Here is a 17,654-nt window from a genome sequence, read left to right as displayed (position 1 = left end):
TTGGAGTGTCGGGTCCTAGTAAATTTACGACAAGTTTGGTTGATTGATGTCGCCGTTTTTACAATCTGTTATCAGGGACAATGTCCCACCGGCATCATCCCGAGAATCGCTCTCTTTTGACAGCGATCGGCTTGTTTTATTTATTGGGGCTTTCCCTCTAAAACCATTCCACACATTGTCTTTATACAATGTTCAAAGAAGAACCCAAATCACAACTGCTCTTCAAAAGTTACATCCTGTATCCAGCATCAATAAGACGCCTCAATGGTCAAACTTGCACTGAATGAAACTCAAAGAAGTTCTCTTACACTACTCTTAGCACTCACTTCTACCGAAACACCTGATATGATCAAGCGCTTCAACAAATTGTCATTAAATAAGAACAACACTATTTCTAAATCTAGCATGGACTACGAAATCCCATCTAACCAGGAGGCAATGACCAAGTTTGTGGACCTGGATCTGACCATCAATCTGGGAGAAACTTCCTATGTTAAACACAACCTGACAGAGGAACTCAACGAAATCAGAGAAATACTGGACAAACGCCTGGTGCTCCTCAAACGCAAAGAGAGCCTTACCTACGGCGCCCGTACTGGGAAATTCCCGCCTTGGTTCAGCGCAAAATTCCATTGCTCCCTTAACCTACCAAATGAGGAGAACGCCAGATTTGAGGATTTTTGGAAGATCCTATCTGAAAAATCAACAAAAGAGACAGTAGATTCCGTATTGGAATTTCTTGATACACAAGTCCGAGACAAGGAAACGGAAGTCAATAGAGTGCGGACGGAGGCCCTCCGCAAGTTGAAAACCAGCTCCGGAGACTTTGAAACCGAGCAAAAACACCTGGATGACAGAATCCTCAAAATTAACGAACAACAAACCAAAGAGATCCACCGATTCCGCAGTAAGTTGGATGCGCTTCTTGAATCTGCAGTATCACAAAACCCCAGAAGGGAAAGAAGGGAAACCGAGCACCGCAGGCCATTTCCTCGCCGTCACTATCCCCAGCGTGGCCACCCACGCCGTTCGAGGAATCAGCCTTATTAACTGTTTTAATTAATGACTGTTGCTTAGTTTTTCTCTTTGGATATTTATTCATGTAAGTGCTATTATGACCAGATTGACAATATTCGATGGATTAATAACTGTTCTGGCAAAAAATCTTTGTTTTGGACAATAATTACCAATCATTTTATGATAAAAATTATTGGCTTGCAAGGAATATTATTTAGAATATATATTTATTCATACAATAATTTTTCTTTTTGTCTCATTGCGCAACTCGCGCAGACCCATCCGTAGGAGGCGTGCCTTATGTGAGTCACGTGTCCCTGCACTTAGAAATTTGTGCGTAAGTTAAATACTAGATTCAGTAGCTTGATAGCCTACCGATTGAGCCGATCATATAACCCTCTAACTTATCAACGTTTGATACTTAGACGGGTAATTATTACAACAAATTTATTTCCCTCTAATGCACAATCCTAATTTGCAATAGACGGGTTATTTGCAATTTCCAACTGCTCGCAACAACAATTATTCCTCTATTACAATGGCTCGGCGCCTTAATAGACGGAAGAAAGCATCAAAGAATTCACTGCGCTCAAAATCGTATCTAGCAAAGCTGAAAGATGAAAAAGGGTCAATTGCGTCTACTGCACGCAAATATGTCCTCAACCTATCTCGACACACTATCAATGACCACGAGTATACGTTATTGGCTAAAGGACTAAAATTTATCCCAGCTCCTAGAGTCAATAACGTCAAGAGTGTGGTGATCAAAGATTTTAATGAGTTTGCCAGAAAACTCAGATGCTCATATCACTATAGCACAGGCGATGATTTTAAAATTCATCCCTTTAGAAAGCCATCGGGTCATATCCCCCCAAAAACTTGCAATGCTCTTGAAGAGTACATCGATAAAACTAAAATGGAGCTAACATCCCTACAACCCAAAAGATTTAGGGATAATATATCAAAAGAAGAAAGAGAGGCTTTGTCTTCCTTAAAAAACAATAAAAACATTGTTATAAAAAAAGCTGACAAAAGCAACACAATAGTTATAATGGACAAACAACAGTATACCACAGAGGCACAGCGCCAACTCCAATCTAAACATTACATGCAAGTTGAAAAACCAGATCTGAAAGAGCTGCACAACTGCATACAAGACAAAGTTAACGAGATGCATTTACAGGAGTCATTAGACAAGGAAACTTATCGCTTCCTTAAAGACAATAAACCCGCACTGAAATGCGGACAATTGTACTTGCTCCCTAAAATACACAAAATCAAAGACGATGTCCGAAACGCCTTAATTAACAATCTCTGCAGCATCAGACAACTCCCACCGGGACGACCAATTATATCACAGTGTGAGACGCCGACAAGGAATATAGGTGCGTACTGTGATTATTTTCTTATACCCATTGTAAGAAAACAATCTACTTACATAAAGGACACAACCGATTTTATCAATAAAATCGAATCACAGGAATTCCCACCTGACGTACAATTAATAACTTATGATGTTACTAGTATGTATACAAACATGGAATTTGACGAGTTATTAAGTGCGGTACACAATGCTTACAATAACGCAAATAAAAACGAGTATTGCATTCCACATCCAGATGTCAAAGATCTCCTCTTTCTGCTCAAATGTGTATTAGATAACAACTACTTCGAATTCGACGGAAAGTATTATAAACAAATTATTGGCTGCAGTATGGGGGCAGTGCCCTCACCGGAACTATCGGACATTAGGATGTATCAGATCACACAACTTATTGTGTCGAAATTCAAACACGCCAAGAAAATTCTTTTTCACGGACGTTTTAGAGACGACGGTTTTATTGTATTTGACGGCACAGAACATGAGATGATGGAATTCTTTGACATAGGCAATAGTTGTCATAAACATCTAAAATTTACTTTCGAAATTGCTCACAACTCTGTGACTTTTCTGGACACGCTCGTTTTTAAAGGTCAACGATTTCTTACTCAAAACAAGCTTGACCTTAAATCGTACATCAAACCAACTAATAACTTTCAGTACCTCCATAGAGATAGTGCGCACAACCCAGCAGTGTTCAAAGCGTTTATTAAAGGAGAATGCATAAGACATGCGAGAAATACAAATGACCCTCACGAACTGGAAGAAATCCTAGGAAATTTTAAGACACATTTGTCAAAGAGAGGTTACTCTGCCACAGAAATAGACCCCGTAATAACGGAAATAACCTACACAAAGAGGGAGCTGCTATTGCACAAATCAAACAAACAAAAACACCACCAACCAAATGTCATGATTACCAAATATAACCCAAGTCTCAAAGGATTGAGGGGACGCATTCTAAAATATTGGAACAAAATGACTACAGACCCAATCTGCAGAGATTTATTCAAATCGGAACCAATTATCGCTTATAGCAAGCATAAAAACGTAGGCGACATATTAATCAGATCAAAACTTCAACAATAGGTGCTTCATTTAAGCTTGCACCCCTGATGAGGCGGACTTTTCTAATTCAGAAAACCGCCGAAACACTCTACAACTACCATTATAACTATTGTTATTGATATCATAACCTACAAAGAAATATAAAAAAATATGATATGGTTTGGAGTGTCGGGTCCTAGTAAATTTACGACAAGTTTGGTTGATTGATGTCGCCGTTTTTACAATCTGTTATCAGGGACAATGTCCCACCGGCATCATCCCGAGAATCGCTCTCTTTTGACAGCGATCGGCTTGTTTTATTTATTGGGGCTTTCCCTCTAAAACCATTCCACACATTGTCTTTATACAATGTTCAAAGAAGAACCCAAATCACAACTGCTCTTCAAAAGTTACATCCTGTATCCAGCATCAATAAGACGCCTCAATGGTCAAACTTGCACTGAATGAAACTCAAAGAAGTTCTCTTACACTACTCTTAGCACTCACTTCTACCGAAACACCTGATATGATCAAGCGCTTCAACAAATTGTCATTAAATAAGAACAACACTATTTCTAAATCTAGCATGGACTACGAAATCCCATCTAACCAGGAGGCAATGACCAAGTTTGTGGACCTGGATCTGACCATCAATCTGGGAGAAACTTCCTATGTTAAACACAACCTGACAGAGGAACTCAACGAAATCAGAGAAATACTGGACAAACGCCTGGTGCTCCTCAAACGCAAAGAGAGCCTTACCTACGGCGCCCGTACTGGGAAATTCCCGCCTTGGTTCAGCGCAAAATTCCATTGCTCCCTTAACCTACCAAATGAGGAGAACGCCAGATTTGAGGATTTTTGGAAGATCCTATCTGAAAAATCAACAAAAGAGACAGTAGATTCCGTATTGGAATTTCTTGATACACAAGTCCGAGACAAGGAAACGGAAGTCAATAGAGTGCGGACGGAGGCCCTCCGCAAGTTGAAAACCAGCTCCGGAGACTTTGAAACCGAGCAAAAACACCTGGATGACAGAATCCTCAAAATTAACGAACAACAAACCAAAGAGATCCACCAATTCCGCAGTAAGTTGGATGCGCTTCTTGAATCTGCAGTATCACAAAACCCCAGAAGGGAAAGAAGGGAAACCGAGCACCGCAGGCCATTTCCTCGCCGTCACTATCCCCAGCGTGGCCACCCACGCCGTTCGAGGAATCAGCCTTATTAACTGTTTTAATTAATGACTGTTGCTTAGTTTTTCTCTTTGGATATTTATTCATGTAAGTGCTATTATGACCAGATTGACAATATTCGATGGATTAATAACTGTTCTGGCAAAAAATCTTTGTTTTGGACAATAATTACCAATCATTTTATGATAAAAATTATTGGCTTGCAAGGAATATTATTTAGAATATATATTTATTCATACAATAATTTTTCTTTTTGTCTCATTGCGCAACTCGCGCAGACCCATCCGTAGGAGGCGTGCCTTATGTGAGTCACGTGTCCCTGCACTTAGAAATTTGTGCGTAAGTTAAATACTAGATTCAGTAGCTTGATAGCCTACCGATTGAGCCGATCATATAACCCTCTAACTTATCAACGTTTGATACTTAGACGGGTAATTATTACAACAAATTTATTTCCCTCTAATGCACAATCCTAATTTGCAATAGACGGGTTATTTGCAATTTCCAACTGCTCGCAACAACAATTATTCCTCTATTACAATGGCTCGGCGCCTTAATAGACGGAAGAAAGCATCAAAGAATTCACTGCGCTCAAAATCGTATCTAGCAAAGCTGAAAGATGAAAAAGGGTCAATTGCGTCTACTGCACGCAAATATGTCCTCAACCTATCTCGACACACTATCAATGACCACGAGTATACGTTATTGGCTAAAGGACTAAAATTTATCCCAGCTCCTAGAGTCAATAACGTCAAGAGTGTGGTGATCAAAGATTTTAATGAGTTTGCCAGAAAACTCAGATGCTCATATCACTATAGCACAGGCGATGATTTTAAAATTCATCCCTTTAGAAAGCCATCGGGTCATATCCCCCCAAAAACTTGCAATGCTCTTGAAGAGTACATCGATAAAACTAAAATGGAGCTAACATCCCTACAACCCAAAAGATTTAGGGATAATATATCAAAAGAAGAAAGAGAGGCTTTGTCTTCCTTAAAAAACAATAAAAACATTGTTATAAAAAAAGCTGACAAAAGCAACACAATAGTTATAATGGACAAACAACAGTATACCACAGAGGCACAGCGCCAACTCCAATCTAAACATTACATGCAAGTTGAAAAACCAGATCTGAAAGAGCTGCACAACTGCATACAAGACAAAGTTAACGAGATGCATTTACAGGAGTCATTAGACAAGGAAACTTATCGCTTCCTTAAAGACAATAAACCCGCACTGAAATGCGGACAATTGTACTTGCTCCCTAAAATACACAAAATCAAAGACGATGTCCGAAACGCCTTAATTAACAATCTCTGCAGCATCAGACAACTCCCACCGGGACGACCAATTATATCACAGTGTGAGACGCCGACAAGGAATATAGGTGCGTACTGTGATTATTTTCTTATACCCATTGTAAGAAAACAATCTACTTACATAAAGGACACAACCGATTTTATCAATAAAATCGAATCACAGGAATTCCCACCTGACGTACAATTAATAACTTATGATGTTACTAGTATGTATACAAACATGGAATTTGACGAGTTATTAAGTGCGGTACACAATGCTTACAATAACGCAAATAAAAACGAGTATTGCATTCCACATCCAGATGTCAAAGATCTCCTCTTTCTGCTCAAATGTGTATTAGATAACAACTACTTCGAATTCGACGGAAAGTATTATAAACAAATTATTGGCTGCAGTATGGGGGCAGTGCCCTCACCGGAACTATCGGACATTAGGATGTATCAGATCACACAACTTATTGTGTCGAAATTCAAACACGCCAAGAAAATTCTTTTTCACGGACGTTTTAGAGACGACGGTTTTATTGTATTTGACGGCACAGAACATGAGATGATGGAATTCTTTGACATAGGCAATAGTTGTCATAAACATCTAAAATTTACTTTCGAAATTGCTCACAACTCTGTGACTTTTCTGGACACGCTCGTTTTTAAAGGTCAACGATTTCTTACTCAAAACAAGCTTGACCTTAAATCGTACATCAAACCAACTAATAACTTTCAGTACCTCCATAGAGATAGTGCGCACAACCCAGCAGTGTTCAAAGCGTTTATTAAAGGAGAATGCATAAGACATGCGAGAAATACAAATGACCCTCACGAACTGGAAGAAATCCTAGGAAATTTTAAGACACATTTGTCAAAGAGAGGTTACTCTGCCACAGAAATAGACCCCGTAATAACGGAAATAACCTACACAAAGAGGGAGCTGCTATTGCACAAATCAAACAAACAAAAACACCACCAACCAAATGTCATGATTACCAAATATAACCCAAGTCTCAAAGGATTGAGGGGACGCATTCTAAAATATTGGAACAAAATGACTACAGACCCAATCTGCAGAGATTTATTCAAATCGGAACCAATTATCGCTTATAGCAAGCATAAAAACGTAGGCGACATATTAATCAGATCAAAACTTCAACAATAGGTGCTTCATTTAAGCTTGCACCCCTGATGAGGCGGACTTTTCTAATTCAGAAAACCGCCGAAACACTCTACAACTACCATTATAACTATTGTTATTGATATCATAACCTACAAAGAAATATAAAAAAATATGATATGGTTTGGAGTGTCGGGTCCTAGTAAATTTACGACAAGTTTGGTTGATTGATGTCGCCGTTTTTACAAAAAATCATCCTTTGTCCATTATGAGGTGATAATGTTTGTCGGGGCGTGGCCAAATTCAATAAATCCTGAAGGGCCTCATGATAGATTTGACCACGCTCCGACTGAAATTATTACCTCATAATATTCAAAGAATGAATCATCCTTATTACTTATATTTATATAATTTTTAGCAGTGGTAGGTCCGGATTAAATATTTGAATATTAACTTTTTTTATGTGATTTCCATGTCATTATGCAAACCTGCTTGCGTCCCTATCCTATACGTAATTTGAATTTAATGGATTGTAAATACAAAATCGAGTAGTGTTATTATAGACAAAGACACAGTATGATGTAAATATAATTGTATAACATTTCCAATAAATGTTTTGTATGTTGTTAGACTGTACTATATATTCTATATCTAACTTGCTAATGAATCTTGAGTGGAAGTTGTGCCATATGATTCAAAAGTAGATTCATTGACCTACTCAAATTTTGCAGTTTAAAATCTAAGCATCAAACTTCTGTAAGCCAACTTTTATTGGCAATTTCCCGATTTACCTGTGGTTAACAAATTTGCAGTGACTTATTTTAGCGAACAAAACGAGATTATCTAGACAGTAACATAGCAAAGTCATCGCGAAATTTTCTCGCACGCAAATAAAAGTTGGTTTACAGTAAACTTGAAACTTGATAAGGATTAATCTATATCTAAAGTTTCATGTATAGATTTAAAGCAGACTTATCTGTTTTATTTAACTTTTGTAGAAAACACAAATAATTTTATGTTAATATGTATCATGTTTGAAAACAATGTTAATTTGCTAGATGCAGACTAGCTAAATACCAACATAACACATTCTTATTGCCCGATACATATGAGCAAAATGAGTTATTAGTTTATTGTTTTCGCTTATTCATTAGTTGTTATTGTACATTCACATGTATTTGGATCAAATGAATTCGGTAACCTTCTATACGAGGTGCTCTTTTCCAATAAGTTTGGACATTGTAGTTAAAGATTTGATATTTTATTGATATTTGATGATTATTTTTTCTCATAACTACACAATGTCCTTACTTATTTAGGGGAAATGTCGAAAATCAGAGTCCAAGCTGGTGCAAAGGCTGTATTCCATAATTCAGTCTTTGAGTATTGACTTTGTGGGTAAGTAATGTTAAGTTGGCTCTGTAATCCTCATTTTATTGGACGAATCATTTATATCTTAATATCTCTTTAGGGATATGGTTTTAAAATACAAAGCATTGTATATGATGTTTTAATTCTTATGTTAGGTTTTGTGTTTTTCTAATGAAAAAAATAAATCAAACGAGTTGTAATTGTTTAAATAATTGTGATTGTACTGAGTGACCTCAATACATATTTTTGCCTGATCTATTTTTACCAAAAAAATCACATCCAAAGTTTTTCTTTGAAGTAATGTTTTTCAATGATGAAACTTTTTTGCTTTATTTGCTAAATAAATAAGTTCAGTTTTTATGTTGAGAAGCAATTTCAGTGTTTACTTTATCTCATAGTTTCTCTTTTATATGTGTTGCTGTGGAATATAGTGTTGTAAGAAATTTTTTCAAAAAAGGGGTTGAGAATATCTTAGATGTGAAAACTGGAGCAAGGAAAACAAAGAAAAATTGTAGAAGTCTCAATAAAAAGGGGACAATGCACCAATTGCTTTAACACTTTTACTCTAGAACTGTTGATGATTCACGCTAATACAAAACGCATCAACACCATAACTCACAAGATTTGTTTTAATTCTTGATATATCTTATGAAATCTTCCCTTGTTTTTGTATATATTTAATGAGCAGCTAAAACTTTTTAAGCGTTTTTGATCAATTTATCTAAATTTTATAACATAGTTTTACCACACGTAGTATTTTGAAAGAACCGATTCGTCCAAAATGTTTAAGGAAATATTTTTTTTGAGATGGTTCATTAATTAAGACAGGCCTTTTTCAGCTGAGTTTATGAAGAACAACATTGTGCGGACAGTGCTAATATTGGCGACCCCATTGTGGATCGTGGGTATTGCAATCATTAATAAATTGGTAAGTTTTCATTTGATCAAGAACTGACTGTATCATTAGGAATTGTCTATATAATCCTCATAAAACCTCAAATATATATACATTTATATTAGGGGTGTATTAAAGTCATATATGTCAAAATCTGTGCATATCCAGACATTTTTCCATGATGCTGCGGTGGGAGATATTTTTTTGCATGCAATGAGGTGAAGGAGGCTTATTTTTCCTGTAACCTAACTATCAAATTTTTTAAGACCCAAAATGCAATATTGTTTGAAAAAATTGAATTATTTACTTTATATAATTTTGTATTTTCAGAATTTCACAGCTGTAAAAAGCTGAAAGTGTAATTTGCATAAAATTTACTTACATCTAATTCGATGAGTAAAAAAACTCATTCATTCCTGAAATTATTTACACGAATTACTAATAAATAAACGGCAGATACAGCATTGAAATTTTACATCTGTTATTGACAGGATGAGAAAAATGACATGAGTTCAGAAGTAATAGACGATAAGGTATATGTATATGTGTTTTAATCATATTTGAATGAGAAACGGTATATATTTCTAATTAAACTTTACATCAATTTAGAAATAGAGAAAATATTTCCAATTAGTGAGAAATGAAAAAAATGTTTGTAATTTCTAATCAATATTTAAGTATATCATTTATTGCTTAAAAAAATTAAATTAATTGTAAGATAAGATTTTTATAAAGATAGTTTGATATGTGATAAATGTTCAACATATTAATGATTTTTAAACGATGTTAAAGTTTATCATTTATTGACTACATTTTTTTTTAAAATTGTAGGATGGAAGGATGAAAGCTTTGATAGTTGACGATGACAATGTACTTCACGTCAGTCGACATCCAAAACCTTTAGATTTTAGTACTTGAACAGTGACTCAAGATCATAACTATCAATTATTGTGATAAACACCCTTCTACCAACTAAATTAAGGTTGTTTTACTGTGTGTGTGTGTGTGTGTGTTAGAGAGAGAGAGAGAGAGAGAGAGAGAGAGAGAGAGAGAGAGAGAGATGTGCAATGTATGTTGACTTTTACATGTATCTGTATAATGCATGCTGCAATTATCAACTGTTGATTTTGATTTGATGTGTATATAGTTTGTTATAATGTAAGTTTTTAAATAGATATAACTTAAGAAATTCATTTTAGACATCAAAATTATTGTTGGCTTGGTAGTTGTTTTATGAGGCTTAGTTTTAAATGATATGACTTGAACTACATTTTACTCTGAAAACTAGTATTTACCCTCAGTGGGCAAAGTGGTGTCAACAAAGTTTTTTTTCTTTTAAAAACATAATAGAAAAAAAGTGATGTGATAAAAAAAACCTCATGTATCTGTGCTCTATTAAACATCTCATTTTTAAGTCTCTTTTTTTATAAACAGTCTAAGCAATGCGTGGCAACCAATCATTACTCATCATTGTTGCATAGTGAATAAACGTGTTTTGGGCATGTAGGCTGGTCAGTTGGTGTGTCAGACTGTAAACAAAGTATTGTCCATTCAAAACGTTTAAAATCTCTCATTTGACGGACTCCAGCCATGGTACATGTTAGAAGACCCCTATTGATTTTGGGGTCTTAGGTCAAACTATTCCAGAAATCGAATAATAAAGGGAGTGTTCGATGAATATCATAAGAACCGTTTGTTGTGCTAAATTTAAACTTGGTAGAGTGATGCCCCCTAAAACAATGATGATTTTCTTGATTATGAGGTCACAAAATCATAGGTTTCAACTATTCTAGATACAGACAGTGATTAGGATATTGTCATTTCAATGCTAAAGTTCGATTATAACTTGACTTATTACTAATTCATTGTTTTGTGGCAGAGTGAAATTTAATGTCTTCCATGTGTTAAAATTGTTTGTTATGAAAATGTTATATTAGAATGTGGAATGTTGTGTGTGTGTGTGTGTATGTGTGTGTGTATGTGTGTTTGTTAAAGAGAGAGAGAGAGAGAGAGAGAGAGAGAGAGAGAGTGAGAGAGAGAGAGAGCGAGCTGCCTAACCAATAGCTTAATTTTTTAGCGACGATATTACAAAATGTAGTTTCTCTAATTCTCGGGGCGTTTTTCTTGTTCAATAAACATGTGATATAAATACGTTAAAAAATACATTTCTTCCCATCAATTTATTTCCTCAATTCACAAGACATATATGTTACAAGTAATATGGTTCTGCTAAATGTGAATTAATATTATTTACGTCGATGGCTGTAAATGCAGATATACTCTTCGTGAGACAATTTTATATATATTCATCCAGTACAAAGTAGTCGACAACGCTTATCGGCAATGATAGGTATTCTCATAAGAGACGTTTCACCCATACTATATGAGTAATAAAATCAATTAAAATAAGAATATCTTTCGATTTCTTTTGGCCAAATTTTCTTCAGTTACTGTATTTTAAAGCTTTCAAACACGGAATCCGAAACCATTTACACTAGTTTTTAAATATCATTCTTGTCACTCTTTCCACCTGACATGATACAAAAAGAGAAAAATAGGAATCCGGGTCGTACAAATTATTTTGAATGTTGTCTTTCTGCATTAAAAATACCACTGTGCAGTCCTGTTTATCAAAGCAATCAACCAAGGCGGGATTGACTTCCCATCCGCAAGCCAGACTAGTGTCTGCGCCATTGTTGAGTAAAATATTTACAATTTTGTAAAGTCTCAAAACAAAAGCAAGAAATAAAATACTGACTCCATCATTCGTACATAAATTAATTTCTGCTTCATTATTCAATAAAAGTTGCACAGTGCTATCATGTTCGTTTTGACAAGCTATTAAGAGAGGACTCACTCCGTTTTTCTCGCAACAATTAATGTCTGCTCCATTACTCAGTAAAAGTTGTACAATGCTTTCATGTCCGTTAAAACAAGCTATAAAGAGAGGACTGGCTCCATCCTCCATGCAAAGCTGAATGTCTGCTCCATTACTCAGTAAAAGTTGTAAAGTGCTTTCATGTCCGTTTAAACAAGCTATTAAGAGAGGACTGGCTCCGTTTTTCTTGCAAAAATTAATGTCTGCTTCATTACTCAGTAAATGTTGTACAGTGCTATAATGTCCGTTTTCACAAGCTATATAGAGAGGACTGGCACCGTCCTCCTTACACAAATTAATGTCTGCTCCATTACTCAGTAAATGTTGTACAATGCTATCATGTCCGTTTTGACAAGCTATATAGAGAGGACTGGTTCCGTCCTCCAAGCAATGCTGAATGTTTGCCCCACTACTCAGTAAAAGTTGTACAGTGCTATCATGTCCGTTTTGACAAGCTATATAGAGAGGACTGGCTCCGTTCTCCTCACATAAATTAATGTCTGCTCCATTACTCAGTAAATGTTGTACAGTGCTATCATGTCCGTTAAAACAAGCTATATAGAGAGGACTGGCTCCGTTCTCCTCACATAAATTAATGTCTGCTCCATTACTCAGTAAAAGTTGTAAAGTGCTATCATGTCCGTTAAAACAAGATATTAAGAGAGGACTGGCTCCGTTCTTCTTGCATAAATTAATGTGTGCTCCATTACTCAGTAAATGTTGTACAGTGCTATCATGTCCGTTTTGACAAGCTATATAGAGAGGACTGGCACCGTCCTCCATACACAAATTAATGTGTGCTCCATTACTCAGTAAAATTTGTACAGTGCTATCATATTCGTTTTGACAAGCTATATAGAGAGGACTGGCACCGTCCTCCGTACACAAATTAATATCTGCTCCATTACCCAGTAAAAGTTGCACAGTGCTATCATGTCCGTTTCGACAAGCTATATAGAGAGGACTGGCTCCGTACTCTTTACATAAATTAATGTCTGCTCCATTACTCAGTAAAATTTGTACAGTGCTATCATGTCCGTTTTGACAAGCTATAAAGAGAGGACTGGCACCGTCCTCCATACACAAATTAATGTCTGCTCCATTACCCAGTAAAAGTTGCACAGTGCTATCATGTCCGTTTTGACAAGCTATATAGAGAGGACTTGCTCCGTTCTCCATACGCAAATTAATGTCTGCTCCATTACTCAGTAAAAGTTGTACAGTGCTATAATGTCCGTTTTCACAAGCTCTATAGAGAGGACTGGCTCCGTTTTTCTTGCATGAATTAATGTCTGCTCCATTACTTAGTAAAAGTTGTACAATGCTATCATGTCCGTCGAAACAAGCTGCAGTAAGAGGACTGATTCCGTCCTTCAGGCATAGCTGAATGTCTGCTTCATTACTCAGTAAAAGTTGTACAGTGCTATTATGTCCGTTTTGACAAGCTATATGGAGAGGACTGACTCTGTCATCCTCACATAAATTAATGTCTGCTCCATTACCCAGTAAAAGTTGTACAGTGCTATCATGTCCGTTTTGACAAGCTACATAGAGAGGAGTGGCTCCGCTTTTCTTGCATAAATTAATGGCTGCTCCATTACTCAGTAAAAGTTGTACAATGCTATCATGTCCGTTAAAACAAGCTATTAAGAGAGGACTCTCTCCGTCCTTATTACATAAATTGATATCTGCTCCATTACTCAGTAAAAGTTGCACAGTGCTATCATGTCCGTTTTGACAAGCTTTATAGAGCGGACTGGTTCCGTTTTTCGTGCATAAATTAATGTCTGCTCCATTACTCAGTAAAAGTTGTACAGTTTTATCTCTTCTTTCTGCACCTGATTCTCTATTGTTATTATTTTCGTTTTCAGTATTGTTACCAGCTGCTAACATAAGAGGCGTCCAAAAACTGTTACCGTCAGTCTTTTTATTGACGTTTACGCCTATCTTAATCAACTCAGCAAATAATTCATAATTATGGAACGCAGATACAATGTGAATAGGATAAAGTTTTCCCCATGTTTTTTTCAACGATCCTTCTGCATGGTCTTTTGAGGCAGAAGAAAACAATTCTATTGAACCATTGCAACACAGTGCAGGAATATATTCGATAAAATTAGTTTGCATTTTTTGTAGGTAGTTTAAGCAATATTTTGAAAGTTGTGTATGACAAAATGCAATGAGAGCAAAAAGTGGCGATATTTTCCTTTCTAAATTCAAAAAGGAAAGTTTAGTCAAAACAAAGTTTTTAGATATCCGGTGAAGTTCTCGTTTATCAATTGTAACGTTCTTGGTTTCTAACAACATTTGATGATTTTTGGGGTGATCTGCTATCTTTTGTATCAGTACTTTAATTACGTTTTCATTCCTGAGACAGGGATTGAGTACGACATCTAACAGTCGTTCTCCAAACAGTTCTGTAAAAAGCCTTTCTCCAAGATTTTCAATGTATTTGTCACTCAGATAAATAGTGAACGATTCGTCGTGTTTGTCAGAATTTCCTAATTTCACTCTTCTTTTAATGAAGCCGATATCAGCGTAGTCTACTATTTCTGTGGGATAATCTATTCCAAACACATGAGTAGTAACTTCCATCACAAAATCATGATAAAAATTATACGTTTCCTCAACTTTCTTGACATAAAAGTCTTTCATGGAGTTAAGGATGTCTCCAATATCAAAAGGTGGCGTGTTTTCTGGTAATCCACAAAGTTTTAACGTATGCTTGAATTTTTTTTCCGTGTCTTTATTTTTTAAGATATCACTTAAACAAAGATCATCGTTAAAAAGAACAAGGAGGGCCAAAGCACAATATTTACCCCTGTCTTTTTTTCTGAACCCAAGTATTTCCTCTTTCAGCACAGTTACAGGTTCTGTAAAAAATTCAAGACCCTTATTTTTGTACTCCTCTTTGCTAGAATATAATTTACACAATAACGGGAAATACCTCTCTACTTCAACGATCTTATGACGATCTTTGTCGGATAAATTCATATCAGACGTATATTTGTTCAAAATCTCCCGCTTTTCTTTAACAGATAGTTTATTTTTGTTCACATCGATGTTTATGATATGTGATTTTTTCACGAGATTATGTGTCACTCTAGCATCAGAAATAATGTGATTTCTACACGACATCACAATTTTTGATGTTTTCAAGTATAACTGTAATTCCTCCTCGTATGTTTGCCATGAATTATTCAAAATTTCATCAAAATATTCTCTTCCCAATGGATCATTAAAAACACAAATAGTTTTATCTTTAAATCGACTTGAAGAATATTCATCCACGATGTCTTCTACCTTTTTTACTCGTTTTACGGTCCAGCCCTGTTCTCTGTATTTGAGCGCAATATGTTGAATGATGGCTGACTTTCCAGATCCTGAGTGACCAGCCACAATAACAAGGTTCCTGTTTATAATTAATTTTTCTACTTCTTCACACGCCTTTGTTAAAATAAAACAGACTTCGTCTTGTTTCCATTGATCGAATATGGCCTTTTCAATTCGTGATTCTATAATGAAAACAAAAATTAAAAATCGTTCTTGAGTTTATACTTTTAAAAAAGTAGATCCATAATATTCAAAGATATCTATAAAGTAACACAGGTTCTAAAACTAATCGAATTAGATGAAACGACCTGCTCACCTGAGCAACAATTGCCCTAATTCTGATCAAATTAGCATTACAGTATCAAAATATCTTGACAACTAGGTACAGTTGATCTTGCTAAAACAATTGAAAATCTGCCAATTGTTATCCACTTCTTTTTTGGTAAATACCAAGCCCCTTTTGTTGTTGTACCTGTAAGAAGATTTTTCTCTATTCCTTTATACCCCCCCCCTATTTCGTGACCCCACTTTTCTCTAGGGAATCATGGTTTCATCAAACTTAAAACGCATAACCTGTGCTTTCACACAAAGTACTGAGTTTTGGACCGAACACTTTCCCAGAATATTTAAAAAAATGTTCTCTATATATTCCTATGTAAAAATTCAAACCGCCATCACGGCCCCGCCCTACCACTAGGGACTGTGATTTTGCAAACTTGAATTTACACTACCAGAGAATGCCTCTACTCAAGTTTAAGCTTTTCTAGCCAAATAGTCTTTAAAAAGAAGATTTTTAATGATTTTCTCTATATATTTCTATGTAAAAATTCATCCTCCATTGTGGCCTCACCCTACCCCTGGACTATTATTTAAACAAACTTGAATCTATATGATCTGGGGATGCTTTCACTCAAATTTGGGCTTTCCTGGCCTAATAATTTGAGAAGATTTTTAAAGATTTTCTCTATATATACAAATTTATCCCCCATTGTGGCCCCGCCCTACCCCAGGGACCATGATTTGAACAAACCTGAATCTACATTATCTGAGGATGGTTATGCGCCAATTTGAGCTTTCTTGGCGAATAGTTTTTAAAATATATTTTTTAAAAGATTTTCTCTATATATTCCTGTATAAAAAATTATTCCCCAATTGTGGCCCCACCCTACCCCCGGGGACCATGATTTGAACAAACCTGAATCTACACTATCAGAGGATGCTTACACTAAAGCTTTCCTGGCCTAAGCTTTCCTGGCCTAATAGTTTTTGAGAAGAAGACTTTTAAAGATTTTCTCTATATATTCCTGTGTAAAACTCGATCCCCCAATTGTGGCCCCACCCTATGTAAAACATGATCCATGATTGTGGCCCAACCCTACCTCTGGGGACCATGATTTGAACAAACTTGATTCTACACTACCTGTGGATGCTTAAATTTTAATTTGAGCTTTTCTGGCCTTATAGTTTTCGAGAAGAAGATTTTTAAAGATTTTTTCTTTATTTTCCCATGTAAAACTTGATCACCCTATTGTGGCCCGACCCTACCTACAGGGACTGTGGTTGAAAAAAAACTTGAATCTGCACTACCTGAGGATGTTTCCATTTTAATTTGAGCTTTCCTGGTCTAATAGGTTTTGAGAAGGTTTTTAAAGATTTTCTCTATATATTCCTATGTAAAAATCAATTCCCACATTGTGGCCCCACCATACCACCAGGGACTATGATTTGAACAAACTTGAATATACACTACCTGAGGATGCTTCAACTTTAATTTGAGCTTTTCTAGCCTAACAGTTTTTGAGAAGGAGATTTTTAAAGATTTTCTCTATATATTCCTATGTAAAACTTGATCCCCAAATTGTGGCCCCACCCTACCCCCGGGGACAATGATTTGAACAAACTTGAATATACACTATCTGAGGATGCTCCCATTTTAATATGAGCTTTTCTGGCCTAATATTTTTGAGAAGGTTTTTAAATATTTTCTGTATATATTCCTATGTAAAACTTGATCCCCCAATTGTGGCACCACCCTACCCCTGGGAACCATGATTTGAACAAACCTGAATCTACACTACCTGTGGATGCTTACATTTCAATTTGAGCTTT

The 17,654-nt window shown here is 35.9% G+C and overlaps 2 protein-coding genes across 6 annotated transcripts in view; one reads left to right on the top strand and one right to left on the bottom strand.

The window, feature by feature from the left end:
• The window catches only part of LOC128180123 (ADAM 17-like protease), a 50,598-nt gene extending 39,101 nt beyond the window's left edge, over positions 1–11,497 (top strand). The window contains exons 4-7 of the mRNA XM_052847986.1: positions 8,388–8,466; positions 9,279–9,367; positions 9,826–9,867; positions 10,166–11,497. Coding sequence (XP_052703946.1) covers positions 8,388–8,466; positions 9,279–9,367; positions 9,826–9,867; positions 10,166–10,252 — 297 coding nt within the window. The 3' untranslated portion in view covers positions 10,253–11,497. The remainder of the gene's footprint in view (positions 1–8,387; positions 8,467–9,278; positions 9,368–9,825; positions 9,868–10,165) is intronic.
• The window catches only part of LOC128180116 (uncharacterized), an 82,298-nt gene continuing 76,139 nt past the window's right edge, over positions 11,496–17,654 (bottom strand). For 4 of the 5 annotated variants that reach the window (XM_052847979.1, XM_052847980.1, XM_052847977.1 and 1 more), the window contains one exon: positions 11,496–15,727. In XM_052847979.1, the coding sequence (XP_052703939.1) occupies positions 11,829–15,727 (3,899 nt within the window). In that variant the 3' untranslated portion in view covers positions 11,496–11,828. The remainder of the gene's footprint in view (positions 15,728–17,654) is intronic. The other variant, XM_052847982.1, reaches the window with a different exon arrangement.

Source organism: Crassostrea angulata, chromosome 4, assembly GCF_025612915.1.
Source record: "Crassostrea angulata isolate pt1a10 chromosome 4, ASM2561291v2, whole genome shotgun sequence".
In the NCBI taxonomy this organism is placed as follows: domain Eukaryota; kingdom Metazoa; phylum Mollusca; class Bivalvia; order Ostreida; family Ostreidae; genus Magallana; species Magallana angulata.
The sequence above is the reverse complement of the archived record's forward strand: the minus strand, read 5'-3'. Positions and strand labels throughout refer to the sequence as shown.